The sequence below is a fragment of the Microcaecilia unicolor genome, chromosome 1 (genome assembly GCF_901765095.1).
Source record: "Microcaecilia unicolor chromosome 1, aMicUni1.1, whole genome shotgun sequence".
Lineage (NCBI taxonomy): Eukaryota > Metazoa > Chordata > Amphibia > Gymnophiona > Siphonopidae > Microcaecilia > Microcaecilia unicolor.
Window position 1 is genome coordinate 281,225,830 of NC_044031.1, and position 27,821 is coordinate 281,253,650.

At 47.1% G+C, this 27,821-nt stretch overlaps 1 protein-coding gene across 1 annotated transcript in view; it reads right to left on the reverse strand.

Annotated features, from left to right (window-relative positions):
• Positions 1-27,821, reverse strand: part of LOC115472718 (putative RNA-binding protein Luc7-like 2) — a 249,813-nt gene that overhangs the window by 130,771 nt on the left and 91,221 nt on the right. Inside the window, exon 4 of the mRNA XM_030207087.1 lies at positions 11,007-11,117. Within this exon, the coding sequence (XP_030062947.1) occupies positions 11,007-11,117 (111 nt within the window). The remainder of the gene's footprint in view (positions 1-11,006; positions 11,118-27,821) is intronic.

The following is a 27,821-nucleotide window of genomic DNA, read 5'->3' on the forward strand; positions in this document are numbered from 1 at the left end:
GTGGCTGACAGAGGGCAGGATCCTGGATTCATCTGCTGCTACTAAAGGAAAGAAAATTAGCAGCATATGCAGCAGAAGCATCCAGGAACTGGTGGGATGTACCAAAGCAATCCCTAACTAGGATGGGAAGTTGCCGCTCCTCAAGACAGCACCGCTGCTGCAAAGTTATCATCCAAATAGCAAAAGCACACCCGTTCCCAAGAGATAGAAGGCAACCTCGTGGAACGAGCCTGCAATGCCACCGGTGGGATGTGACCAACCAAAAAATCCACAGAAACAAAGTATCTGCAATCCAATGAGAAAAAGTTCGATCAGAGGCCGCCGTCCCACGGCAAGGACCAGTGAGGACAAAGATGATCCAAACACCGAAAGACATGAAACATCTGCAAATGTCGGAGAACTCGGTGTAGATACTTACCCTTTAGCAGGTATTCTCAGAGGACAGCAGGCTGATTGTTCTCACATGTGGGTCGACGTCCGTGACGGCCCAGGAATCGGCATTTTGCAAGCAAAATATTTAAAAAGTTTTGCCAGAGTCTTCTGGCGCGCATGTGCGGACTGATTTCCCGCCTGTCGCATGAGCACTTCTCTCAGTTAAATCCAAAAGTATATAGAGAAATAAATAACAACTCCAAAGGGGAGGTGGGCGGGTTTGTGAGAACAATCAGTCTGCTGTCCTCGGAGAATACCTGCTACAGGTAAGTATCTTCACTTTCTCCGAGGACAAGCAGGCTGCTTGTTCTCACATGTGGGGTATCCCTAGCACCCAGGCTCACTTAAAACAATGAACATTGGTCAATTGGGCCTCGCAACATTGAGGCCATAACATAGATTGACCTGAAACCATAAACAACTAACTGAAAGTGCAGCCTGGAACAGAACAAAAATGGGTCTGGGGGGGTGGGGGGTGGAGTTGGATCCTAAACCCCGAACAGACTCAGCAGCACCGACTGGCACAACAGACTGTCGCGTCGTGTATCCTGCTGAAGGCAGTAGTGAGATGTGAATGTGTAGACTGATGACCACGTTGCAGCCTTGCAAATCTCCTCAATGGAGGCTGACTTTAAGTGAGCCACTGACGTAGCCATGGCTCTAACATTATGAGCCATGACATGGCCCTCCAGAGTCAGCCCAGCTTGGACATAAGTGAAGGAAATGCAATCTGCTAGCCAATTGGAGATTGTGCATTTTCCGATGGCGACTCCCCTCCTGTTGGGATCGAAAGAAACAAACAACTGGGCGGACTGTCTGAAGGGCTTTGTCCGCTCCACGTAAAAGGCCAATGTTCTCTTGCAGTCCAAGGTATGTAAACTGCTTTCGCCAGGGCGGGTATGAGGGTGGGGAAAAAATGTTGGTAAGACAATTGACTGGTTCAGATGGAACTCCGACACCACCTTCAGCAGGAACTTAGGGTGCGTGTGGAGGACTACTCTGTTACGATGAAATTTGATATAAGGTGCATCCACTACCAAGGCCTGAAGCTCACTGACCCTATGAGCTGAAGTAACAGCCACCAAGAATGACCTTCCAGGTCAAGTACTTCAGATGGCAGGAATTCAGTGGCTCAAAAGGAGCTTTCATCAGCAGGGTGAGGATGACGTTGAGATCCCATGACACAGGTGTAGGTTTGACAGGGGGCTTTGACAAAAGCAAACCTTTCATGAAGCGAACAACTAAAGGCTGTCCAGAGATAGGCTTACCTTCTACACGGTGATAAGCACTAATCGCACTAAGGTGAACTCTTACGGAGTTGGTCTTGAGACCAGACCAAGACATGAATGTACTGTCAGGCTCGAGGACTCGGCACACAGAGCAGACTACAAACCAGATTCTAAAGCTAGATCCTCCAGTCCTCGGTCAAGAAACAATCGTACCAGAGCTGTCTGGGAGAGGACGAGGTGGCTCATCCAAAGAGTGACAACCCAGCCCAAGGATTCCAACAGCGAGAAAATCTAAGAAGAATCAGATTGACTCTTGGTACTCATCAAGAGCAGGATGCAAACTGATGTCATCCTTGACGAGAAAGCCACAACACTCCCAAACCTAGGAAAAGGTGTGTGGAGCAGTAGCCACGCTGAAAGGCAAAGCCCAGAACTGAACATAAGGGCCCAGAATGGCCAACCAGAGAAACTGCAGATGAGGGGGCCAAAGAGGAAAGAGAAACACTTCCTAGAGGAGAAGTGCAGGGAAGAATGCTAAATTGAAGTAGTTCTGCAATATAGATAGCTGTCCAATACAAAGAAAAAGTGCAAAACTGCAATATGCGCTTTAGAGACACAACAGCATACAGGTATAGTTAGAGGTGCCGCTGATACAGTGGCACCTGGAGCTGGTATGTAATAGTTTGATCACTGTCAGAATGAAAAGAGTAGAGCTGCTGTGGGAAACCAACACAGCTAATCTTTGGCACTGTATCATAGTGTTAGCTGTCCCAGCTATGCAATGAACTGCTCGTCAAGGCAAGAAATGTGGAAAAGTGAAGTAAAATATGCCCCATATGAAAATGAGCCGAGGGGCACAGCTTCTAATATGATACACAAACCAGCCTTAAACCTGTGACCTTCAGGTTAAAGCCAGCCACCTTCCAGAAAAAAAAAAAAAATATATATATATATATTTTTTTTTAATATACATATATACTAGTAAAAAAGGCCCATTTCTGACACAAATGAAATGGGCGCTAGCAAGGTTTTCCTCGCAGTGTGTATGAGAGTGAATGTGCGAGTGTGTTACAGAGAGAGAGACTGGGTGTGAGTGTGTCTGTGAGAGAGAGACTGTGTGTGTGTGAGAATGAGAGTGTGTGCCATGAGCCCCCCCTCCAGGGTCATCATCCCCCTCCCTCCCTATCTCCCAGTTCCAGGGTCGTCGTCCCCCTCCCTCCCTCTGAGGTTCAGGATCACCCCTCCCTCCCTCCCTCCGAGTTCCAGGATCCCCCCTCCCTCCCAGTTCCAGGGTCGTCGTCCCTCCCTTCCTCCCTCCGAATTTTAGAAGTCATCTTCACTTACCAAGTTGGGGTTACGGTGGCCGTCAGCAGCGGTAAAAATCGTGCAGGCTCGGCCCTTCTTTCTCTCTCAGCTCTGGTCCCGCCCTCATTTCCTGTTTCTGCAAGGGCGGGACCAGAGCTGAGAGAGAGAGAAGGGCTCAGCCTGCACGCCATTTACCGCTGCTGCCGGCCGCCGTAAACCCGACTTGGTAAGTGAAGATGACTTTTAAAATTTGGAGGGAGATTGGGGGGGGGAGGGGAGGGGGGAGATAGCAGGGTAAGGGAGAGGTAGAGAGGGGGATGGGAGGAAGCAGTCTGGTAAGGGGGGTATCTACTGTTAGTAGCATTCGTCTGTTTGTTTTGCATTCAATCTTTGCTACATGAATAAAGATGATTTAAACATAAAAACATTTGGAGTGAGGGGGCCTGGAACTGGAAGGGAGGGAGGGACGACGACACCCTCATGCGTGTGACATCGCGTTCCGTGGCCTGGCAACTCTGCAGCGTTCCCTTGCAGTGATTGGTCACTGCTGTTTTTGACAAACCCAGAAGTACGTGACGTCAATTCAGGAGATGGATACATAAGTACATAAGTAATGCCACACTGGGAAAAGACCAAGGGTCCATCGAGCCCAGCATCCTGTCCACGACAGCGACCAATCCAGGCCAAGGGCACCTGGCGAGCTTCCCAAACGTACAAACATTCTATACATGTTATTCCTGGAATTGTGGATTTTTCCCAAGTCCATTTAGTAACGGTTTATGGACTTGTTCTTTAGGAAACCGTCTAACTCCTTTTTAAACTCCACTAAGCTAACCGCCTTCACCACGTTCTCCAGCAACGAATTCCAGAGTTTAATTATGCGTTAGATGAAGAAACATTTTCTCGGATTTGTTTTAAATTTACTACACTGTAGTTTCATCGCATGCCCCCTAGTCCTAGTATTTTTGGAAAGCGTGAACAGAAGCTTCACATCCACCTGTTCCACTCCACTCATTATTTTATATACCTCTATCATGTTTTCCCTCAGCCGTCTCTTCTCCAAGCTGAAAAGCCCTAGCCTCCTTAGTCTTTCTTCATAGGGAAGTCGTCCCATCCCCGCTATCATTTTAGTCGCCCTTCGCTGCACCTTTTCCAATTCTACTATATCTTTCTTGAGATGCGGCGACCAGAATTGAACACAATATTCGAGGTGCGGTCACACCATAGAGCAATACAACGGCATTATAACATCCTCACACCTGTTTTCCATACTTTTCCTAATACCCAACATTCTATTCGCTTTCCTAGCCACAGCAGCACACTGAGCAGAAGGTTTCAGTGTATTATCAACGATGACACCCAGATCCCTTTCTTGGTCCTTAACTCCTAATGTGGAACCGTGCATGATACAGCAGGAGCACGAATGCTTCAAAGCTTCACTTTCACGGAGTGAGCTTCAGAACGTTGGAGGTGCTTTTTATTATATACTAGTAAAAAAGGCCCGTTTCTGACACAAATGAAACGGGCGCTAGCAAGGTTTTCCTTGGAGTGTGTATGTTTGGGAGAGTGTATGTGAGAGTGAGTGTTTGAGAGTCAGAGTGAAAGTGTGAGTCCAATCCATGCTCCTCTGTCACCTGGCCCCTCCATTCATCCCTATCCAGCAATTCCGCTGTCTCCCTGAGGCCTGCCCTGCAATCCTTATGCATCCATGGCCATCTGTCCCCTCCATTCATCCCTATCCAGCAATTCCCCTCTCCCTGAGTCCTGCCCTTCCAATCCATGCTCCTCTGTCACCTGGCCCCTCCATTCATCCCTATCCAGCAATTCCCCTCTCTGCCTGAGGCCTGCCCTGCAATCCATATGCATCCATGCCCATCTGTGCCCTCCATTCATCCCTATCCAGCAATTCCCCTCTCCCTGAGTCCTGCCCTTCCAATCCATGGCCATCCATGCTCATCTGTCACCTGGCCCCTCCATTTTTCCCTATCCAGCATTTCCCCTCTCTGCCTGAGGCCTGACCTGCAATCCATATCCATCCATGCCCATCTGTGCCCTCCATTCATCCCTATCCAGCAATTCCGCTGTCTCCCTGAGGCCTGCCCTGCAATCCTTATGCATCCATGGCCATCTGTCCCCTCCATTCATCCCTATCCAGCAATTCCCCTCTCCCTGAGTCCTGCCCTTCCAATCCATGCTCCTCTGTCACCTGGCCCCTCCATTCATCCCTATCCAGCAATTCCCCTCTCTGCCTGAGGCCTGCCCTGCAATCCATATGCATCCATGCCCATCTGTGCCCTCCATTCATCCCTATCCAGCAATTCCCCTCTCCCTGAGTCCTGCCCTTCCAATCCATGCTCCTTTGTCACTTGGCCCCTCCATTTTTCCCTATCCAGCATTTCCCCTCTCTGCCTGAGGCCTGCCCTGCAATCCATATCCATCCATGCCCATCTGTCCCCTCCATTCATCCCTATCCAGCAATTCCCCTCTCCCTGAGTCTTGCCCTTCCAATCCATGCCCATCCATGCTCCTTTGTCACCTGGCCCCTCCATTTTTCCCTATCCAGCATTTCCCCTCTCTGCCTGAGGCCTGCCCTGCAATCCATATCCATCCATGGCCATCTGTCCCCTCCATTCATCCCTATCCAGCAATTCCCCTCTCCCTGAGTCCTGCCCTTCCAATCCATGCTCCTCTGTCACCTGGCCCCTCCATTCATCCCTATCCAGCAATTCCCCTCTCTGCCTGAGGCCTGCCCTGCAATCCATATGCATCCATGCCCATCTGTGCCCCTCCATTCATTCCTATCCAGCAATTCCCCTCTCCCTGAGTCCTGCCCTTCCAATCCATGCCCATCCATGCTCCTCTGTCACCTGGCCCCTCCATTTTTCCCTATCCAGCATTTCCCCTCTCTGCCTGAGGCCTGTCCTGCAATCCATATCCATCCATGCCCATCTGTCCCCTCCATTCATCCCTATCCAGCAATTCCCCTCTCCCTGAGTCCTGGCCTTCCAATCCATGCCCATCCATGCTCCTCTGTCACCTGGCCCCTCCATTTTTCCCTATCCAGCATTTCCCCTCTCTGCCTGAGGCCTGTCCTGCAATCCATATCCATCCATGCCCATCTGTCCCCTCCATTCATCCCTATCCAGCAATTCCCCTCTCCCTGAGTCCTGCCCTTCCAATCCATGCCCATCCATGCTCATCTGTCACCTGGCCCCTCCATTTTCCCTATCCAGCAATTGCCCTCTCTCCCTGAGGCCTGCCCTGCAATCCATATCCATCCATGCCCATCTGTCCCCTCTATTCATCCCTATCCAGCAATTTCCCTCTCTCCCTGAGTCCTGCCCTCCCAATCCATGGCCATCCATGCTCCTCTGTCCCCTGCCCCCTCCATTCATCCCTTTCCAGCAATTGCCCTCTCTCCCTGAGCCCTGCCCTCCCAATCCATGCCCATCCATGCTCCTCTGTCCCCTGCCACCTCCATTCATCCTTTTCCAGCAAGTCCCCTGTCTCCCTTCCATGACCCCCCCTTGCATCCAAGCTCCTCTCTCTCTCATGTCCCAGCCTGGCCCGCCCTCTTCTCCCGCCCCCCCTTCGCATCCATGCTGTCGTTTCTCCCCTGCCCTCCCGCTCCCATTGTTGTACTTTTGTGGCCACCCTCTTCTCTCCCCCCAACATGGGTTTTTTTTTTTTAATTGTTTTTAAATTTACCTCCGTTGCGGTTCCGGGAGCGAAGCGTCAGGGAAGTAGGCGGTGCTCCCGACGTCTAGGTTTCCCTTCGCTGTGTTCCGCCTTCTTTTGACGTCATCCTTGACGTCAGAAGAAGGCGGAACACAGCGAAGGGAAGGCTAGACGTCGAGAGCGCCGCCTCCTTCCCTGACGCTTCGCTGCCGAGCGTTGCGATTGGTTGAGTGTCATTGCTCCGCCCTCGACGTCATCACGTTTGACGCGTGTGCGGGGCAGACACAATGCGATCTCACCCCCTTCACTTAGAATGTTGGCTAACTAACAGAGGCTTCATTAGAACGTTGGAGGTGCGTTTTATATAGAGAGATATCCCATATAATAAAATGCACCATGAACATTCCATGACTGGGTCCATGCCTCCATTCTGATTGGCTGTGCCTGGGACTGAAGCCTCGGATGACATCATCCAGAGAGCCCAAGCAACAGCAGCATTCTGACAGAGAAAAAAAAAAGTAACACCCTGTCAGAAAACCTCCCGTCTCACACATACTACTCTCTGTGATACACAACACACACAGTTCACCCCCCCCCCCCACACACACACTACACACATAGTTCCCCACCCCACACACACACAATTACTGACTCACACACACACTCATGCAACATCTAAAACCTCCCTCCCTGTCATTCTGACAGAGAAAAATAAATGTAACACCCTGTCAGAAAACCTCCCCTGTCACACACGATCTCTCTCTGTGACACATAACACACACAGTTCACCCCCCCCCCCCCACACACACACACAATTACTGACTCACACAGACACACACACACTCATGCAACATCTAAAACTTCTCCCCCCTCTGTCATTCTGACAGAGAAAAAAAAATTTAACCCTCACCTCTGGCAGTGTCACACACATGCACACACACTCAATAACTCTCTCACATACACAATCACTGTCTGTCTCATAGACACACACACTGACCCCTCCTTGGAGAATACAACACAGATGATGACCACTTCGGAACCCCAATACAAGCCCAACACCGACACAGACCACTTCACCACACCCATCACCCCACCTCCTCTCTCATACTGACAGAGAAAAAAAAAAACTGTACCACCCTCCCCTGTCTCACTTACACAAACACACGATATCTCTCAGTGACACACAACACACACAGTTCCCCAACCCACCCCTACAAGGTAATTGTCATACACACACTCATGCACCATCGCAGTTCATCAAACCCACCCCACCACTGTCACTGTCAGAAACACACACACACAATCATATACACAGTTACTGTCTGAATCATATACACACACACTGAAAAAGCCAATAACTACACAAACAACTACCCCTCCTCTGTCAATAGAACAATGATGTACAAAACTTAGGAACTCCACTCAAACACAAGCCATCAATAAAAAAAACCAAACATATATTAAAACACAGGTCAAAACAAACACAAATAGATAAAACCCTTGCTAGTGCCTGTTTCATCTGATTGAGAAACAGGCCTTTCTTACTAGTATATATATATAAAACCTGGAGATAATGCCCCCATGGCAGCACTGAAGTTCTATGGTTACCATGGAGACCAGAGCACTAGCCCCAGAAAACAACAATGCGTAACATTAAGATGCAGAAAAAAAAAAAAAAAAAAAGAAAACCTACAGCACCTGGTATTCCCTGGTGGTCTCCCATCCAAGTAGAAACCAGGCCCGACCCTGCTGAGTTGAGATCATGTGCACTCAGGGTGGTGTGCCCATAGGCAATACCTACACTGCCAATATAAATAAAGTTCCACAAAGGAAGTGAAGAAAACTTTCAGGGTGTGTAAGAAACTGCCTTCAGAGAAAAAAATTGAGGGGACCAAAAAGTCTGTAAATGAAAATACTAAATAGGCCCTTCCGGAGGCCCAAAACACAAGGAGCCCTTCTCTGATGATGTTCACTGTTTCCCCACACCAGGAACAGCCTTTAACCAATGCAAGAACTATAAGAAAATCTTAACTCACCACAAACAGCGATGCCTATTGGAGACTGCTGCCATCAATGCACCCACATAGGCAAACATGGCAATCCTGCTCAGGCGATTCCTGCTGCCTCTGTGCAGAAAGGGACTGCCATGAAATGACTCCCTCCAAATAGAGGAAGAAAGGGGAGCAATGGACCCCACTGCTAAGTTGGAGAGCAAACATCTCCACTGATGAACCCTGCCCCGAAGTGGAGAATGAGACAGGGAAAAAGCCAGAAATCTCCAAAGAATTAACTAAAAAGGAACTATCAGTTCCCCTCTACCAGACTTCTGCAAACTATAGACATATGGAACTGCAGAATGATTTTGAGGGAAAGGTCAGAAGACCCCAGCCCACAGAAGCCCCCAGATCACTTGACGTGTGCCATAAAAATTTCCCCGAGCATGAAGCTATCGAGGGGGAACCAGAGAGGGGCCCAACGATCCCATCTACAACGCAGCACTCAGCCACCTCTCCTGGAACACCGGATCTACCGCAGAGGGAAGCAAAGCCACTACAGTTCCCGACGAAACCTCAAAAGGGGCGGGCTACAAATGAGGAGGGTGCAAAAGCCACTTCAAACAGTGAGTGTGGAGAAAAAGGAGGACGAAATCTTGGCACAAAACAATTCCCCAGAATTAGGAGAGGGAAGTAGAAAGCCTGAAGGGGTCCCCCATAGCAGAGGCAGCCCCCCCCCCGGGTAGCTGCCAATGCAGTAAACAGTAGGAAAACGGGAACCGCATCAGGAGGCGCCAAAGGAAAATGGTGCACCCGACCGACACCTAAGAGCCGAAATCCCGCTTGGGAGGAAGGACGTCCCTGGTGCCTGCCTGTGCCTCCGTGCACCCAAAAACACATGCCCCCGCTGCTGCCAACACTTGCTCACAACATGAGCCTCATATGGTGGCATCCGCCACCAATACCTCTGTCTCCCAATGGCAAAAAAAACTACACTCACCAGAAAGGTGCAGCCAGACTTCATGCCAACAGCGGGACCTCCGAGGCAAGCCTGCAGCCAAACCGGCTCAGCAGGCTACACACACACACAGTGGACTCCAGAGACACTGCCCCAAGGCTCCTCTTAGCAACCTACTGCCCTGTTGCAGATGCAGAGCCTGCGTCCTGAATCACTCTTTTTTTTTTTTTTTTTTTTTAAACAACTGATAGCAGCAGCAAACACAGGGTCTGTTTGTGGACTAGATTTTTTTTTTTTAAATTTTAAGTGAGGAAGGCTACAGGCCAAACAACAGCCCAAACTCTGGGAGGAAAGGGGCCATGGGGTGAGGCAGGGACCCAGGCCACCAGGTATGCCCCTAAAGTTGGCACACAGCCCAAACATTCCCTAATTCAACTGGCCAAAAGGCCCAAGAGCGGGCCCAAGAGACAAACCCAGAAGCTGCAGAGACACGTCTACCACCTGCTGGAGATATATACTGAAGTAAAGAAGGAGCTGACCATCTGATAGCGATTGTAATTGCTATCTCCACCTGCTGGTAGATGGACACAACCCACCAAGTTCCTGGATTCATCTGCTACATACACTAGGGAAATATAATTAGGTGATTTACACCTCCCATACCCTGATCTGTTAGAATCCTCCATCTCTGTGATATTCCTATTCCTAGTTCAGCCTCAAAAGATGGAGATAACATGGCCAAAAGAGGATCAAGAACAGCACAGCCCTGGTTGCCATCACGTACTAGATGGTTTGTGCTTACTTTACTACTATCTTTTCTCTCTGCCAGCTACATACAAACTCGCTCTCTCCAACAGAGGATCGCCACACATGGCTGAGTAAAATACCGATCACAGCTCAGCTGTGATTGGTCATGAGTCCATCTGGCACCTAAAAGGGTATCTTGATTGAGAAGCAAAAAGCCTCACTCCTTGCTTCCCAAACAGGATCGTCCTTATAGGAGCCAGACAGGCTCTGTGACTAATCACAGCTGAGCTGTGATCAGTAACTCACATCAACAACATACAGGGATTATTGTGGGAGGGGGAAGAAGGGGGACATAGGAGGGTGAGCTCCCTGCTCCTTGTTCTGGCGCAGTTGTTTTGCAGGAGGCGGCCTGTGTGTGAATAGTACGTGGTGCTTGGCATGTGAACTCCCATCATCCCCGCGGCACCCCTGTGAGTTCACTGCAGTGCAGTTTGGGAAATGCTGCTCTAGGAGCCTCTGATGCTCATATTTCCATTTCAAACCACAGCTTTATTATTGTAGCCCCATGCTCCAGCACTATCAAGTTCATATTTTGGTCTGATGCTGGTGTGTAACAGCTCCCAAAATACCATGACTACTGTGCCTCAGAGTTTGGAATCTCACCTTAGCTGCCACCTCAGCACTGATCTCTTCTTGAGTTTCAGCTAATCGCTTCTTTGCAACTTCTGTTCTCCTATCACAGTCTGCAATAAATGACTGCAGATGATCCATTGCCTAAAATAAAATCACAAGAGTTACTAGAAGAAGCACACATTCTTTGTAGTTCTGACAGTCTATATGAATTTCTATTAAATAAGAATGGTTAGACATTCTTTATTGTCTTTTGCAGTTTGGATTAATCAAAAATAGACTGTTCCTAGTAGACAGACAATATACCGCATGCCATACCTTCTCACCAATTTAAACTGCTGGTAGGTCATATATGCAAGCAGCACTTTTCTACATACTCCAAAATATAAAATAGTACTTTAGAAACACTGAATACAATGATAGATTACTCTTCAAAGGCACATCCAACCTGTCGAATTTTAAATTGTTATACTACTGTTTACATTCAACTTGATCAGCTCCACTTTCATTTCCTTGCTACCAAGGATCCCCCCTCTGCTATCTCAGGGGCCAATGCAGAAAGCTTGCATTAAGAGCCGTGCACTGATGGCTTAGGTCACAGCTTGTAATGCAAGCTGAATGCAGAATTTTTACTCTTCAAGGCAGTAAACCCTCCTCAGTTTTATTTGTAAACTGCTTTAACGCCTATGCTAAGGCCCTCTGTGGTATATCAAGCCGTGGAAAATAAATAAATAAAAATAAAACCAATGGCATACAAATTAAAGTATGTGGCATAAAAAAAAAAAACAGGACACACCACAGCAATAATATGCAACCGTTTGCTGCTAAAAAAACAAAAAAGTCTGCCTTCCTGTCAGTAGGTATCAGCAACTGTCTCATGCATAGAAAGAAGGGAAGCATTAAAAGTCTGCTGCCTCTCTCTAGATCACCTCCACCCCGTCCTCTACCAAAAATTCTTAGAAGTCTAGTAGATGCACTGCGTGGGGGTCAGTCTGCCAAATAAGAACATAACTCGTTTGAGGAATGATGAACAGAGGGAAAGGTCCTGGGGTCCACTAGACTACCAGGGATTTATTTTTCAAGTGTCAGGGCACCTTTGTTCAAACTGTACATTTCAATGAAACCTTAAGGAACATGGAAAATCCTGAAGTCCGTTTTTTTAAGTTAGTCATTTGAAGCATTTCCTTTGGCAAAACAGCAGCTTCCAAATGTTTCTGGAATTTTTCAGAATATTCAGAATATTCTTTGTTCTCTGTAAATGTACTGCATCCTCGAGATCTTCCCCATGTGATCAGTAATAGTCTTGGAAAGGGGAAAATGTCTCCAAATGGGTTAGCTTTGCACATATCATGACAATTATGAACCTCACATCTAAGACATATTATCTGGAATATGATCTCTCTCAAATTTACTACTAAATGCTACCCATTACTTGCATCGCGCCATATCCAACATGTAAAGGCTGGAAACTGTCAAATCAAGCCTGTGGCACCTAGTAAAACGAGAGACTTCTGCATCTTTCTGTCACATTTTCTTGGTATTTAACTTCTCCCTCTTCACACAATTAATAGGACAAATCACTTGCACGGACATCTCTATTTCCATTTTCATGCCCCCCCCCCCCCTCACTCACCCCGCCCTTTACCATTATGTACTGTGTTCTTGTATAGGAGGAGTGGCCTAATGGTTAGTGTAGCAGGTTGCAGACCTGGGGAACTGGGTTTGATTCCGCTGCTGCCTGATGGTCGATAGCGGGTTGAGATCCTGAGGAACCAGCTTCAATTCCCTCTGCAGCTCCGTGTGACTCTGGGCAAATTACTTAACCCTTGTTGCCCTTGGTACAACAGTAGTACAATGTACTACTTAGATTGTGAGCCCACTAGGGAAACATCTAGTACCAGTAAAATGAAACTGTAAACCGCTTAAGTCTAAACAGTATATAAACTTAAATGAATGAATGCATGAATGCTTATCAGAATGTCCTAGGTGATCATAACCAGTCGTTCTCCATAATTCTCAGAGTTTTGGTCCCAGTACTTTCCCAGTGTTGAAGTGCTAAGTTTAGTAGATAAGACGTTCCACTTATTGAGTCTTTCTATATGGAGAAACAAGCCATTTAGCCCATTAAAATGGGCAACATTTTTTATTTGTGAAATGTAATTCCTTTATTGTTGTAATACTTTGTGTGTGAGAGAGAGACAGAGAAAGTCTGTGTGTGTGCGCCTGTCTGAAAGAGAGGGAGAGAGTCAAGGAAGGAGAAGATAAATTTCTCTCTGCTTCTGTCTTGTAAAAGTACAGGAGGTAATATTGTGTGAGAGAGAGAGAGAGAGAGAGAGAGAGAGAGAGAGAGAGGGTGTGTGTGTGTGTGTGAGAGAGAGACAGAGAAAGTGTGTGTATATGCGTCTGTCTGAAAGAGAGAGAGAGAGAGTCAAGGAAGGAGAAGATAAATTTCTCCCTGCTTCTGTTTTCTTGTAAATGTACAGGAGGTAATATTTTGTGTGAGTGTGTGAGAGAGAGAGAGAGTCAAGGAAGGAGAAGATAAATTTCTCCCTGCTTCTGTTTTCTTGTAAAAGTACAGGAGGTAATATTTTGTGTGAGTGTGTGAGAGAGAGAGAAAGTGTGTGTGTGCGCCTGTCTGAATGAGAGAGAGAGTCAAGGAAGGAGAAGATAAATTTCTCCCTGCTTCTGTTTTCTTGTAAAAGTACAGGAGGTAATATTTTGTGTGAGTGTGTGAGAGAGAGAGAAAGTGTGTGTGTGCGCCTGTCTGAATGAGAGAGAGAGAGTGTATGACCATCTCCTCCTGGCTCTCTTCTCTCCAGGTCCCTTCCCCTCCATGGGCACCATTTCTCCCCTTCCCGATCACAGTCTCCTCCTGTTTTCTCCTCTTTTCCCTTTACTTCCCCTCCATGGGCACCAGCTCTCACCTACCCTCCATGATCACCATTTCTCCCTTCCACTCCATGACCACAGTCTCCCTTGTTTTCTTCATCCCCTATTTCCAGCATCTGTCCCTCTCAAACATCTCTCTGCCCTCCTTCTACCAGTAATTTTTCCTGCTCTCCTGAATCCCTACCCCTCCCCGTGGTCCCTTCTCTCTCTCTCTGTTAACTCCTGAACCCTCACTCCCCCCCCCCCAGTCTACGTTCTCTCTCTTCTTATACTTGCTCCTCTAAGCCCTCCCACTTCGTCTTTAGTGCTGCAGGCATGCTTCTCATTTCAATCACCCAAAACCACTGTAGCGTCCTGCTCGGAAACAGGAAGTTCTGTCAGAAGAGGCAGGATGCTAGAAAGGCTTCGAGCAGCTGAAAGGAACAGCATGCCTTCATAGCTGCAGAGCTAAAGGCAGAATTCGTAGGGCTGACAGGAGCAAGTATAAGGAGAGAGAACTACTGCTGCTGCCTACAGACTCTCCAGTCTTGCACCAGCCCAACAAAGCGCTGTTGCGGGACATCTGCGGCGATCTTGTGGGCCGGGGTTACCCTCGCAACATGGCCCAGTTCCGGGACAAGTGGAAGAAGATGGAGCAGGCCTTGTACTCGGAGAGGGAGGTCCGGCAGCAGGGCCAGGGGCGGCCGCAGGGTCTCTGGTCCCCCCGGTACTACGGGCTCCTCCGCTGCCTCTGGAAGCAGGCGGGGCAGCTCTTGTTTGGCGAGTGATGGCTCCCGGCTGACGTGACATCGGAGGAGAGCGCGGCACGTCGGTCACTCTTCATTTATATAGTAGGATGTCTTACTCAATAATTTTCTTTCCTTTAGTTCCTTCCAGACCAGTCCAAAACCAGTAGTTATATCTGTTGACCAGCAGGAGACAAAAGCATCTGTGTGATTCATCCCTTAAGAGTATTGTGCAGCCTTAGAACACTCAGTATTTCGAATGATGAAGCAATGGTGCTCATGTTCATACTTCTGGTCAAATGTCATTTATCCATTACTTTTACCAAGGAAGTACTGTTGTATTCTGACACGCAGTTCTCCAACTGGGGTTAGGAGGTGCCTGAAAATTTGTTGTTAGAGACACTGCAAAATAAAAGTACTTTTAACTGAGTAATAAGAAAACAGGAGAATTCAGAATATAAGCACGTTCATTAATATTTAAGATCCTGGACTGGTCTAGTAGGACTAAAGGAAATACAATGATCAGGTATGAGAGTTTGTCCTTCCTACAGCATCCATATCAGACCAGTCCAGAACCAGTGAGAAGAATTACCCAAAGAGTCTGTATTAGAAATGTAAGGTATGTGCCTTGGAGAACTTCAGAGGGTTCAAGAATACATACACGGAATGTCATTGCAATTAGCCAATGTGAACTGTACATTAAACCCAGTCATCTCCAGGCTAGGGAAGATATACAGCATTGTTCACCCTGTCTACACACTCTGAGTGGGCCTTTAGTAAAGAGGACAACTACTTCAAAATTGTACCGCCAATCCCAATCTCTAAAACAGCACAACAGGTGGTCATGGTTAATCACATCGAATGCAGTGACACATCACATGAGACAACTAATGCAATCAAACCTTTGTCAAGTTTATGAAGAACTTCGCTTAAGAGCGAGGTTAAGTCTGATTCCATACTAAAACCAATCAAACCCTGATTGTTGTGGATGGAGAATCAGTGATGCTTCCAGGTGATCCTGAAGTTTTAAGAAAACTATGTTCTCAATCCATTTCACTAAGAACAGCAAATTAGAAATGGGACAGTAATTAACTAAGTCGTCAGGATCAAGACCAGGATTTTTCAAAATGGGCCAAATTATTGCAGCTTTAAGGGAACTAGGGATGTAACCACTTTCTAAACAGTTTGAAATAAGATGATGAGCTATCGGGATAAGGTTTAATGAAGGTACTTTTAACCAAGAAGAGGGCAAAGAATCCAGGATGCATGTAGTAGTGTTCATTCCCATAAGGGAATTTCACAATAAATCTTGAGATGGAAGGCTAAAAGAGGTCCACTGAGAATTAGGAGATACTGTGGAATCTATCTTGCTGACAACAATTCTGAGCAAGGGAATTAGCAGAAGGCATAATATATGAATCCCACATGAATGGAGATTGCATCAATGAGGAAAAAACGGAGAACAATTTCTTTGTCGGATCAGTGGACTCTGAAATTAATTTGGAATACTAGTCTTTTTTTAGCAAGTTTCAACTGATATGAATAATGCCACTGTGCACTTTTAAAGGCCTGAAGATTATCAGAAGACTTCTTTTTACGCCATAACCGTTCTCTCCGCCTCAGTTGCTGTCAAAGAAGCAGCAAGCCTGGATGAAACCAGGGCTTGCTTTTGACACCAGAATTTAAGACAAGCGGGAAGAATCCAAAATGTTAAGACTCGGAGTAGACTCAAAAAGAAGTTAAACTTAACTAATGCTACCCAGAACAGGCTATTAAACCAAATTCTCCATATTTAGATTATGTGTAACTAACTCTAGGGTCCAGAAGATGTACTCGAGTGTACATAAACTGCAAGACTAAAAAAAAAAAAAAAAGAATCTCTCAGCTACACCAGACACTTGCACAGAAAACGAAAAAAATAAAATAAAACCACCATTGCCAACCACAAAGAACACATCCTGCTTTCCTGCTTAAAGGACAGGAATTGCTTTCTCCATTCTTGGGTTTTCTTACATATATCTGGAAAAATACATAACTTAGAACCAAGACATTCTATACAGCAGAAATACCAGCACATGTTAGAGTATCTGTCCTGCACAAACAAGTCTCTAGCAAACCAGTAACTTCCAAAGACAGAATGAAACCTTTCTTTGAACTTCCTTGATTTCTCATTGGTACATAATGTATATTGTTCAAAGGTGGTAAAGTAGACTCCAGAAATTTCAGATTTCCCTCAGATATCTAACACACTTCTATTTAGGCAATAAAGAATAATCTTGAGGAAAATTCAAAATACAATTATATTTTTGATCTATGAATAACTATCTTATCTAACACCAGAGATGCTTGAAGTTCTTTAACTGTCTTTACTTCTTGCTCCAATGTATCAAGCCTCTGTTCCATTGTGTAAGACAGATTCAATAGCCTGAGCCTAAAACGTTTGTGAGGCAACTGAGCAAAAAGTAGAGAGACGTGCAAGGGCGCTACCGGGGTAACCTCCAGAGGTCTTTTCAGAGGAGGAATAGCTAACAGAGTAGGCTTGACCTCAACAATGCTAGAAGTTTCCAACTCCCCTGCCACAGCATCTCCAAGACATGATTCCACCGATGCATCGGTTGTCAGCTCCAAAAATCACTGTTTGCACTGCCACTTCCCCCCCCCCCCCCTGTGGAGTTTGCACAGGTAGGCAACTCCCCTAGCTTGCTTCCATGGGTCTCCACTGAGCCAACTCTGCTGTCCAGACAGTCGGAGGTAAGAGAAAACCGGGATTGGTGATCATTACCCAGAAAACCGCTCTGACTGGCCCTCCAATGGGGGGGGGGGGGGGGGGGGCGGGGGGGAATGCCTGGAGATGCATGTTTTTTTGCCTACGAAATTCCAACTGGAAAACTGACCCGCTGAGGAACTTGGAGTGGAGGTTAGCAGAGAAAAGCTTTACTCTTCCTTTCCTCTTGAGCATTAACAAGGTAATAAAATTTGAGTAAAATACTCCCAAAATAAATAAGCGTTCCACAGAACGCTCAGCCTGGTAGCTTGGTGCCCTATCTTGGAACCCTCTTCCCCCTCCCTCCCTCCCAGAGAAGAATTTTCCTACCAGGGGAATATGATGACTTAAGCCATGCAATCCTTAGAGCTCTAAGGCCCTAAAAACCACCAGCGTAGAAGATCATTCAAAGATACTATAAGAAATGTGGACATAGGAGCTTTACAGCTGAAACCCCCTTGAAAGCTACCTGATACTGTCAATCGCTGAGCTAAGAAGAAAACTAAACATGCACTAGAACTTGCAAGGGAAGGAAAGTAGGAGGAAGAGGCTGAAATAGCAGAACCACCCCAGATTGAACTAAGAAGGTTTTCTCTGTGCACCCAACCTGGGACCGAGGACAGAAGAATGGATCAGTAGCAGTTGATCCTAAACTAAGAACGACATTTAAGAGGAGCGAACTTGAATAGAAAGAGAACGCATACTTCACAAGTAATAATCCATGACTATCCTACTGAGGGTTAAGAAACTTCTAGAAACAGCTAAGCAGCCCAGAACTCTTCTTAAATTATATAGGAAGCTCTTCTCATCAGAAGAGAACAGGTAGGATACTAGTAGCTGAAAAACCAAAAGTCTCTAAAAACAGCAACCTTTTCTGATTAGCTGAAATGTGACAAGAACCTGTCATGACAAATTTTCTACAGAAAGCTATTTGCTGCAGATGACAAACAAGGAAAACCAATTACTAAGTCACATTTTTTCAAGGAAATATAAAAATTAGGAAAGAATTAGCTCTGCTCAAGTAAACGTAGATCTGAGTGCTACATACTGCCACAAAATTGTCATGTCTGAAAGTAAAGGGTTTTTGTTTTATACTTGAACTTAATAAGCTGTTTTGATATATTATTGAGCTCTTAAATTGATTTTGCCACATTTATTGTGAAATACTGCCACAAAGGCATGGAGCAGAATAAGTTAGTAGATTTCATTTAGCTCTAGAAAGAATAGAGAAATTAAGCTCTGATGGAGTATTTATGCATAAATTACAGGTCCTGGGCTAGATTCATTGCAAGACTAAATCATACCTAGAATTCCACATATATACAAAATAGACTTTTTGTTCACCAAGAAGTCTGAACTCAAACTTTTTTTTTTAAATGGAGAATAAGAAAGCAGAGCTGACCAGAGAAACAACTTGGAAGAGTGCTTGCACCCAAAAGGTAGCACATGAGCAACCCTCCTCACCCTCTCCCCACAGTGAACTGGAAGGTGAGACAGGGAAAAGATTGAACGCAATTCCCCTAGAATAATTTACCTTGGTATTTTTTTTTCAGCATTTAACATAACATTACACAAGCATTCACTTGCTACTAGAAATACAGATGATAAATATACAATACAACAAAATAACAGAAGAAAATGTAATATCTTCCTTAGACCACAATAATGGGAGACATGGACGGTAACAATTAGATCAAAAGGAAAATAACCTAAAACGAAAGGCTTAACACAATATTCCCAACATTATTACAAAAAGTCAGCTCATATCCAAGTAATTTTTTTTTTTAATCCAGGAAAGAGACTTCCAGTTTGGAGATGATGGAGTGAGACAGAGGTCAGAGAGGCTCCTGTTTACTTATCCTGCTAACTGATTGGCGTTACCTCTGTAATTCATAAATATAACTACACTGCTCATCTTCTCCCCATTTGACAACTACCTTCAAAGAAGGATTCAGTTGCTTGGACAGTGTCCAAACCAGCAAGAACCAATTGCCTGAAACACCACGTTGTGGACTCCAAGATGGCAGATGAGCCGCCCACTGGCTCTGTGTGGGTAGCTGAAACTGTAACAGAGGTCAGTGTGGCACTTGACGCATCTATGGGGAAACAATTCCAAAAAGTCATGGATAAACTGAACCACATGGCAGCTGAATTTACTACTTTGAACAAGGACGTCCAGACCTTGCAGCAGCGTGTTAGTTAAATAGAAGACACGGTACACAATCTGGAAACACTATCTACACTGTAACCTGCAAAACAAATTAGAAGACCTGGAGAATTGCTCCAGAAGGAACAATCTCTGCTTACTGAGACTCGAAGTCCATCCCAGACAAAGATTTATGCTCTGTTTTGGAGTACTGCCTCTCAGACTCGTTATAGTTATTGCAGAATGCAGGCCCTCTCAGGATGGAGAGGGCCCATCGGTTGGGAGCCCACAAAGAAACCAGACAAAGTCTAGAGTGGTAATATTAAAACTTTTAAATTATGCAGAAACCAGAGACTTTCCAGGCGATACGGAGGGGCACCAAACTTCAACATGATGGCTTGGATATTCTTTGCTTTCAAGATTATTCAGCAGCAGTTTCCACGGCCAGGCGGGCCTTCTCTCCAATCTGCTCAAAACTGATTCAGACATGCATAAAATTCATGCTGGCGTTCCCAGCTAAATTAAGAACAACTAACAATGGCATTACATCTGTGTTTGAATCTACTACTGAAGCCACACATATGGCTCTCATTTCATTTTCTCCTCCTCCTCCATGAGATTTTATCATCATCAGGAGACTGTTGGTACAGGCCAGATTTGGAGGTATGCAGATTTACAGACAGATAAATTTCCTCTGCTGCTCTGGTTGTTAACTTTAAGGCCCAGATGCACTAAACTTTAACGACACTTTAACGAAGAAATTTTCAACCGTAGCATGCATTAAAGGCCATTTTCCAACGACGCTAGCAGCTAACGAAAACGGAATGCAAACGAGTCACTTCCAATTGTAATGTGGACAATCCGGAATGCACTAACCATACCGACGATTGCACCAAATCAGTTACCGCGATATATTTAACGTGAAGTCAGATCTGTCGTTAAGGCCTGAGCTGTCATACAGACAATGCTCCCCGCAGCATAAAAATCCAAGTTCGCACGTTTGAAAAAGCGAATGATACATACCTGTAACAGGTGTTCTCCGTGGACAGCAGGCTGATTGTTCTCACGACTGGGTTGACGTCCACGGCAGCTCCCACCAACCGGAAGAAAACTTTGCGGGAGGTCCCGCACGCAGGGCACGCTCACCGCACATGCGCGGCCGTCTTCCCGCCCATGCGCAACCGTTCCCGCTCAGTTGAATGACAAGCAAAAGAACGAGGAAAATGCAACTCCAAAGGGGAGGAGGGAGGGTAGGTGAGAACAATCAGCCTGCTGTCCTCGGAGAACACCTGTTACAGGTATGTATCATTCGCTTTCTCCGAGGACAAGCAGGCTGCTAGTTCTCAAGACTGGGGTATCCCTAGCTCTCAGGCTCACTCAAAACAAGAACCCAGGTCAATTGAACCTCGCAACGGCGAGGGCATAACAGAAATTGACCTACGAAGAACAACTAACTGAGAGTGCAGCCTGACCAGAATAAATTCGGGTCCTGGAGGGTGGGGTTGGATTTAAACCCCAAACAGATTCTGCAGCATGGACTGCCCGAACCGACTGTCGCGTCGGGTATCCTGCTGGAGGCAGTAATGTGATGTGAATGTGTGGACAGATGACCACGTCGCAGTTTTGCAAATCTCTTCAATAGTGGCTGACTTCAAGTGGGCCACCGACGCTGCCATGGCTCTGACACTATGAGCCGTGACATGACCCTCAAGAGTCAGCCCAGCCTGGGCATAAGTGAAGGAAATGCAATCTGCTAGCCAATTGGAGATGGTGCGTTTCCCGACAGCGAACCCTAGCCTGTTAGGGTCGAAAGAAATAAACAATTGGGCGGACTGTCTGTGGGGCTGTGTCCGCTCCAAATAGAAGGCCAATGCTCTCTTGCAGTCCAATGTGTGCAACTGACGTTCAGCAGGGCGGGTATGCGGTCTGGGAAAGAATGTTGGCAAGACAATTGACTGGTTAAGATGGAACTCGGACACCACCTTCGGTAGGAACTTTGGGTGGGTGCGGAGCACTACTCTGTTGTGATGAAATTTTGTATATGGAGCATGAGCTACCAGGGCTTGAAGCTCACTGACCCTACGAGGTGAAGTAACTGCCACCAAGAAAATGACCTTCCAGGTCAAGTACTTCAGATGTCAGGTATTCAGTGGCTCAAAAGGAGGTTTCATCAGCTGGGTGAGGACGACGTTGAGATCCCATGACACTGTAGGAGGCTTGATAGGGGGCTTTGACAAAAGCAAGCCTCTCATGAATCGAACGACTAAAGGCTCTCCAGAGATGGCTTTACCTTCCACACGATAATGGTAAGCACTAATCGCACTAAGGTGATTCCTTACTGAGTTGGTCTTGAGGCCAGACTCTGATAAGTGCAGAAGGTATTCAAGCAGGTTCTGTGCAGGGCAAGAACGGGTTCTAGGGCCTTGCTCTCACACCAAACGACAAACCTCCTCCACTTGAAAAGGTAACTCTTTTTAGTGGAATCCTTCCTAGAGGCAAGCAAGACACGGGAGACACCCTCAGACAGACCCAACGCAGTGAAGTCTACGCCCTCAACATCCAGGCCGTGAGAGCCAGGGACTGAAGGTTGGGGTGCAGCAACGCTCCGTCGTTCTGCGAAATGAGTCGGAAAACACTCCAATCTCCACGGTTCTTCGGAGGACAACTCCAGAAGAAGAGGGAACCAGATCTGACGGGGCCAAAAGGGCGCTATCAGAATCATGGTGCCGCGGTCTTGCTTGAGCTTCAGTAAGGTCTTCCCCACCAAAGGTATGGGAGGATAAGCATACAGGAGGCCGGTCCCCCAATGGAGGAGAAAGGCATCCGACGCTAGTCTGCCGTGTGCCTGTAGTCTGGAACAGAACAGAGGCAGCTTGTGGTTGGTCTGAGAGGCGAAAAGGTCCACTGAGGGGGTGCCCCACTCTCGGAAGATCTTGCGTACCACTCTGGAATGGAGCGACCACTCGTGCGGTTGCATGACTCTGCTCAGTCTGTCGGCCAGACTGTTGTTTACACCTGCCAGGTATGTGGCTTGGAGGAGCATGCCGAACTGGCAAGCCCAACGCCACATCCCGACGGCTTCCTGACACAGGGGTCGAGATCCGGTGCCCCCCTGCTTGTTGGTGTAATACATTGCAACCTGATTGTCTGTCCGAATTTGAACAATTTGGCAGGACAGCTGATCTCTGAAAGCCTTCAGTGCGTTCCAGATCGCTCGGAGCTCCAGGAGGTTGATCTGCAGATCTTTTTCCTGGAGGGACCACAGACCCTGGGTGTGAAGCCCATCGACATGAGTTCCCCACCCCAGGTGAGATGCATCCGTCGTCAGCACTTTCGTGGGCTGCGGAATTTGGAATGGACGTCCCAGGGTCAAATTGGTCCGAATGGTCCACCAGAGCAGTGAAGTGCGGCAACAGGTGGAGAGGCGGATGACATCTTCTAGATTCCCGGTGGCTTGAAACCACTGGGAAGCTAGGGTCCATTGAGCAGATCTCATGTGAAGACGAGCCATGGGAGCCACATGGACTGTGGAGGCCATATGACCCAGAAGTCTCAACATCTGCCGAGCTGTAACCTGCTGAGACGCTCTGGTCTGCGAAGCCAGGGACAGGAGGTTGTTGGCCCTCGCTTCGGGAAGGAAGGCCTGAGCCGTCTGGGTATTCAGCAGAGGTCCTATGAATTCCAGAGACTGTGTTGGCTGGAGATGGGACTTTGGGTAATTTATCACAAACCCCAGCAGCTCCAGGAGTTGAATAGTGCACTGCATAGACCGGAGGGCTCCCGCCTCCGAGGTATTCTTGACCAGCCAATCGTCGAGATATGGGAACACGTGCACTCCCAGCTTGCGTAGATACGCCGCTACCACCACGAGGCACTTTGTAAACACTCGTGGGGCAGAGGCGAGCCCAAAGGGCAGCACACAATACTGAAAGTGCCGTGCGCCCAGGCGGAATCTGAGATACTGTCTGTGAGCTGGCAGTATCGGGATGTGAGTGTATGCGTCCTTTAAATCCAGGGAACATAGCCAATCGTTTTTCTGAATCATTGGCAGAAAGGTGCCCAAGGAAAGCATCCTGAACTTTTCTTTGACCAGGAATTTGTTCAGGCCTCTCAGGTCTAGGATGGGACGCATCCCCCCTGTTTTCTTTTCCACAAGGAAGAACCTGGAATAGAATCCCTGCCCTTCTTGCCCGGGTGGTACGGGCTCGACCGCATTGGCGCTGAGAAGGGCGGAGAGTTCCTCTGCAAGTACCTGCTTGTGATGGGAGCTGAAGGATTGAGCTCCCGGAGGACAATTTGGTGGCAGGGAGGCCAAATTCAGGGCGTATCCGCACCGCACTATTTGGAGAACCCACTGGTCGGAGGTTATGAGAGGCCACCTTTGGTGAAAAAATTTTAACCTCCCTCCGACCGGCAGATCGTCCGGTACGGACACTTTGAGGACGGCTATGTTCCCGTGGATCCAGTCAAAAGCCCGTCCACGGCTTTTGCTGTGGAGGTGCAGGGGGCTGCTTAGGCGCACGCTGTTGACGAGAACGAGCGCGCTGGGGCTGTCCCTGTGCCTGACGAGGCCTTCGGGCCGGCTGGGTGTACCTACGCTTGGCAAAAGAATAGGGCACAGCCTGCCGGGCCCGGGAAAAACGTCCACCTGCTGAGGTGGATGCTGAAGGCGCCCGGTGGGAGAGCTTGTCGAGGGCGGTTTCCCGCTGATGCAGTTGATCCACCAGCTGCTCGACCTTCTCACCAAAAATATTATCCCCCCGGCAAGGGACGTCGGCCAGTCTCTGCTGGGTGCAGTTGTCCAGGTCAGAGGCACGCAGCCATGAGAGCCTGTGCATCACTATACCTTGGGCCGCAGCACGAGATGCCATGTCACAGGTGTCATAGATACCCCTGGACAGGAACTTTCTGCACGCCTTCAGCTGCCTGACCACCTCCTGATAAGGCCTGGACTGCTCCGGTGGGAGCTTGTCAACCAGGTCCGCCAGTTGCTTCACATTGTTCCGCATGTGGATGCTCGTGTACAGTTGGTAGGATTGGATGCGGGTCACGAGCATGGAAGATTGGTAGGCCTTCCTCCCAAACGAGTCCAGAGTGCGAGACTCCTGCCCCGGGGGCGCCGAGGCGGTATCCCTCGAACTCCGTGCCCTCTTGAGAGCAGAATCCACGACCGCCGAGTCATGAGGCAATTGGGGCCACATTAACTCTGGGTCCGAGTGAATTCTGTACTGGGACTCTGCTTTCTTGGGGATGGTGGGATTAGATAATGGTCGCATCCAGTTCCGAAGCAGTGTCTCCTTAAGGACATTGTGCAACGGCACCGTGGAGGACTCTCTAGGTGGTGATGGATAGTCGAGGACCACAAGCATCTCAGCCCTCGGCTCATCCACAGAGACCACGGAGAAGGGAATGCAAATAGACATATCCCCCGCTAGAAAACGAGGGAAAATTCAGCGCGTTCTCTCTTTTTTTTTTTTTTAAGAAAAAAAGTTTTGAAGGCGCGCGACAACAAAAAACAGAAAATAAGCGAAGATTTGCAGACAACGCAACGGTTTTCCAGGGCTGACTAAGAGAGAGCGGCGACGCACGACTCTCTCCAGTGCGGAAAAGAAAAGACTGGCGGGAACGGTCACGCACGGGCGGGAAGACGGCCGCGCATGCGCGGTGGGCGTGCCCTGCGTGCGGACCGCCCGCGAAGCTTCTTCCAGTTGGTGGGGGCTGCCGCGCACATCACCCAGTCGTGAGAACAAGCAGCCTGCTTGTCCTCGGAGAACTGACTTTACCAATTTCGGACACCCTAAAAATCCTTGGAGTTACTATTGATTGACACCTAACACTTGAGAGTCATGCGAAAAACACAACCAAGAAGATGTTCCACTCAATTTGGAAATTAAAAAGAGTAAGACCTTTTTTCCCAAGGACCATTTTCCGCAACCTGGTACAATCAATGGTACTAAGTCACCTAGACTACTGTAACGCACTCTACGCTGGTTACAAAGAGCAAATAATCAAGAAACTCCAAACAGCTCAGAACACTGCAGCTAGACTAATATTCGGAAAAACAAAATATGAAAGTGCTAAACCCTTACGAGAAAAGTTACACTGGCTCCCACTCAAAGAACGCATCACGTTCAAAATATGCACCCTAGCTCATAAAATCATTCATGGAAACGCCCCAGCCTACATGTCAGACCTGACAGACCTACCACCCAGGAATGCTAAAAAATCATCCTGCACATTCCTTAATCTGCACTTCCCTAATTGCAAAGGTCTAAAATACAAAACAACGCATGCATCAACCTTTTCCTACCTGAGCACACAATTCTGGAACGTGCTACCATGCAACTTAAAAACAACCTATAAACTAACTAATTTCCGCAAACTTCTGATGACCCATCTCTTTAACAAGACATACCACAAAGAACAACAAAAATGAACTCCTATACATACATCCAGAATTGTCTTATAATACCTGATTGTTAAACTACTATTATGTTCTGTTATTACCATATTACCCAACATCCTTCTGTAATACCAAATGTATATTTTCTTATGTAATTCCACTATTCATGATATAATGTAAGCCACATTGAGCCTGCAAAGAGGTGGGAAAATGTGGGATACAAATGTAATAAATAAATAAAGGATGAAAGCTGAACCCAGGTCGGAACGTGATCCGAAATAGTAATGGGGCCAATACCTGAAAGACAACCCCCCTGAATCATCCTGAATCAAAGAGATATCAAATAGCAAATGGTCAATACGAGAGTATGAAATGAGAATGGGAGTAAAAGGAATAATCCCGTTCCTTTGGATGATGTAGATGCCACACATCGCATACAGCTAAATCTCAGGCCAGGCCAACCAGTGCTTTAGAATTTTTAACATCTATTCCCGACACTGCACCAGAACTATCCAAGGCTGGGTCAAAAGATGCGTTAAAGTCGCCTCCTAATACCAGTTTACCATAGGGATCAGATTGGACAACTTTACCAAGCCTGACAAAAAATTCCCCCTGAGATTCATTGGGCGCATAGACAGCGACCAGGGTAAAAGCTAAATTATTCAATAATACGTGTAGAAGCAAAAATCTACCAGCAGGGTCACGCCTGGTTTTCAACACCTGAACCTGCAAGGAAGAGTGAAACAAGACTGCAACCCCCCGTTTTTTCGATGCATCAGCAGAAGTGCAATAGACATTTGGGTAATGATGATGAGTCAAATATTTTTCATGTTCTCTCTTTAAATGAGTCTCCTGTATAAATACAACTTGTGGTTTATGGAACAGCAATTCCTTAAATAGCTTTTGCCGCTTTTGAGGAGCGTTCAGACCCTTGATATTGTATGTCAAGAACTTTAGATCAACACTCATTTATTCAACACACATGCTTGTTAACTCTGGTACAACGTGGAAACCATGCAGACCTGAACATGCTGGAAGGAAGATGAAGGGAAAAAAAACAGAAAAAAACAAAAAAAAAAACTCCAACACTCCCCCACACCCTCTTTCACACAACTCCACACAGACACTCCTTCCTCTCCAAGCAACCCATCCACCACTCACACTCAACGTCCACCCCCCCCCCCCCCAACAACACCTCCCCCACCCAACCCCTCCTCCCATCACACACCAAACTATGGCCTCAAGAGAGACCAGGATGGATTAAAAAAAAAAAAAAAAACGGAAAGGAAAAGATATCACAGCACCCAACCAGCCTACCCAAACCACCCACCACAAATATCCTCCCCCCCCCCGCTACAAACCCCCCCAATCTTCATACCTTCGTATATTGTCTAAAATCAGCTATTGATAATAGCAGTTCCACCCTTATTAGAACATAATCATGAGTAAGCACAAAGCCTTTAGTAGTCACATAAGAAAGTTAAACATTATGTGAGATCCTCGACTTAAGTGCAACCTGCTTCCATTTTTGCAAACTATCCTTTGTAGAGGTGGCTATTTCCACCGGCGGAACAGATGACTGGGACAATCCTGCCTCATGCAAAACCATCCATGCCTCCGAAAGACGGCGAACTCGATGCAATTTCCCCTCTAGAGTGAAGAGCAGGGCAAACGGAAAAGCCCATCTGTAGGAAATCTTCCCCTTGGTTAAAACTTCCAGAGCCAGCTTCATGAGGCGCTTTTGGGACAGTGTAAATGCTGATAAGTCCTTGAAAATCTTAACTTTAGCCTAATTGTAATCTACATATGGCATTTGACGGGCACTTTTTAGCAAATGCTCTCGAACAGCCGAGGAAGCAAATTTAACAATAATGTCTCGCGGTCTATTGTCCATTGGTTTGCCCGGTGTGCTCTATCAATC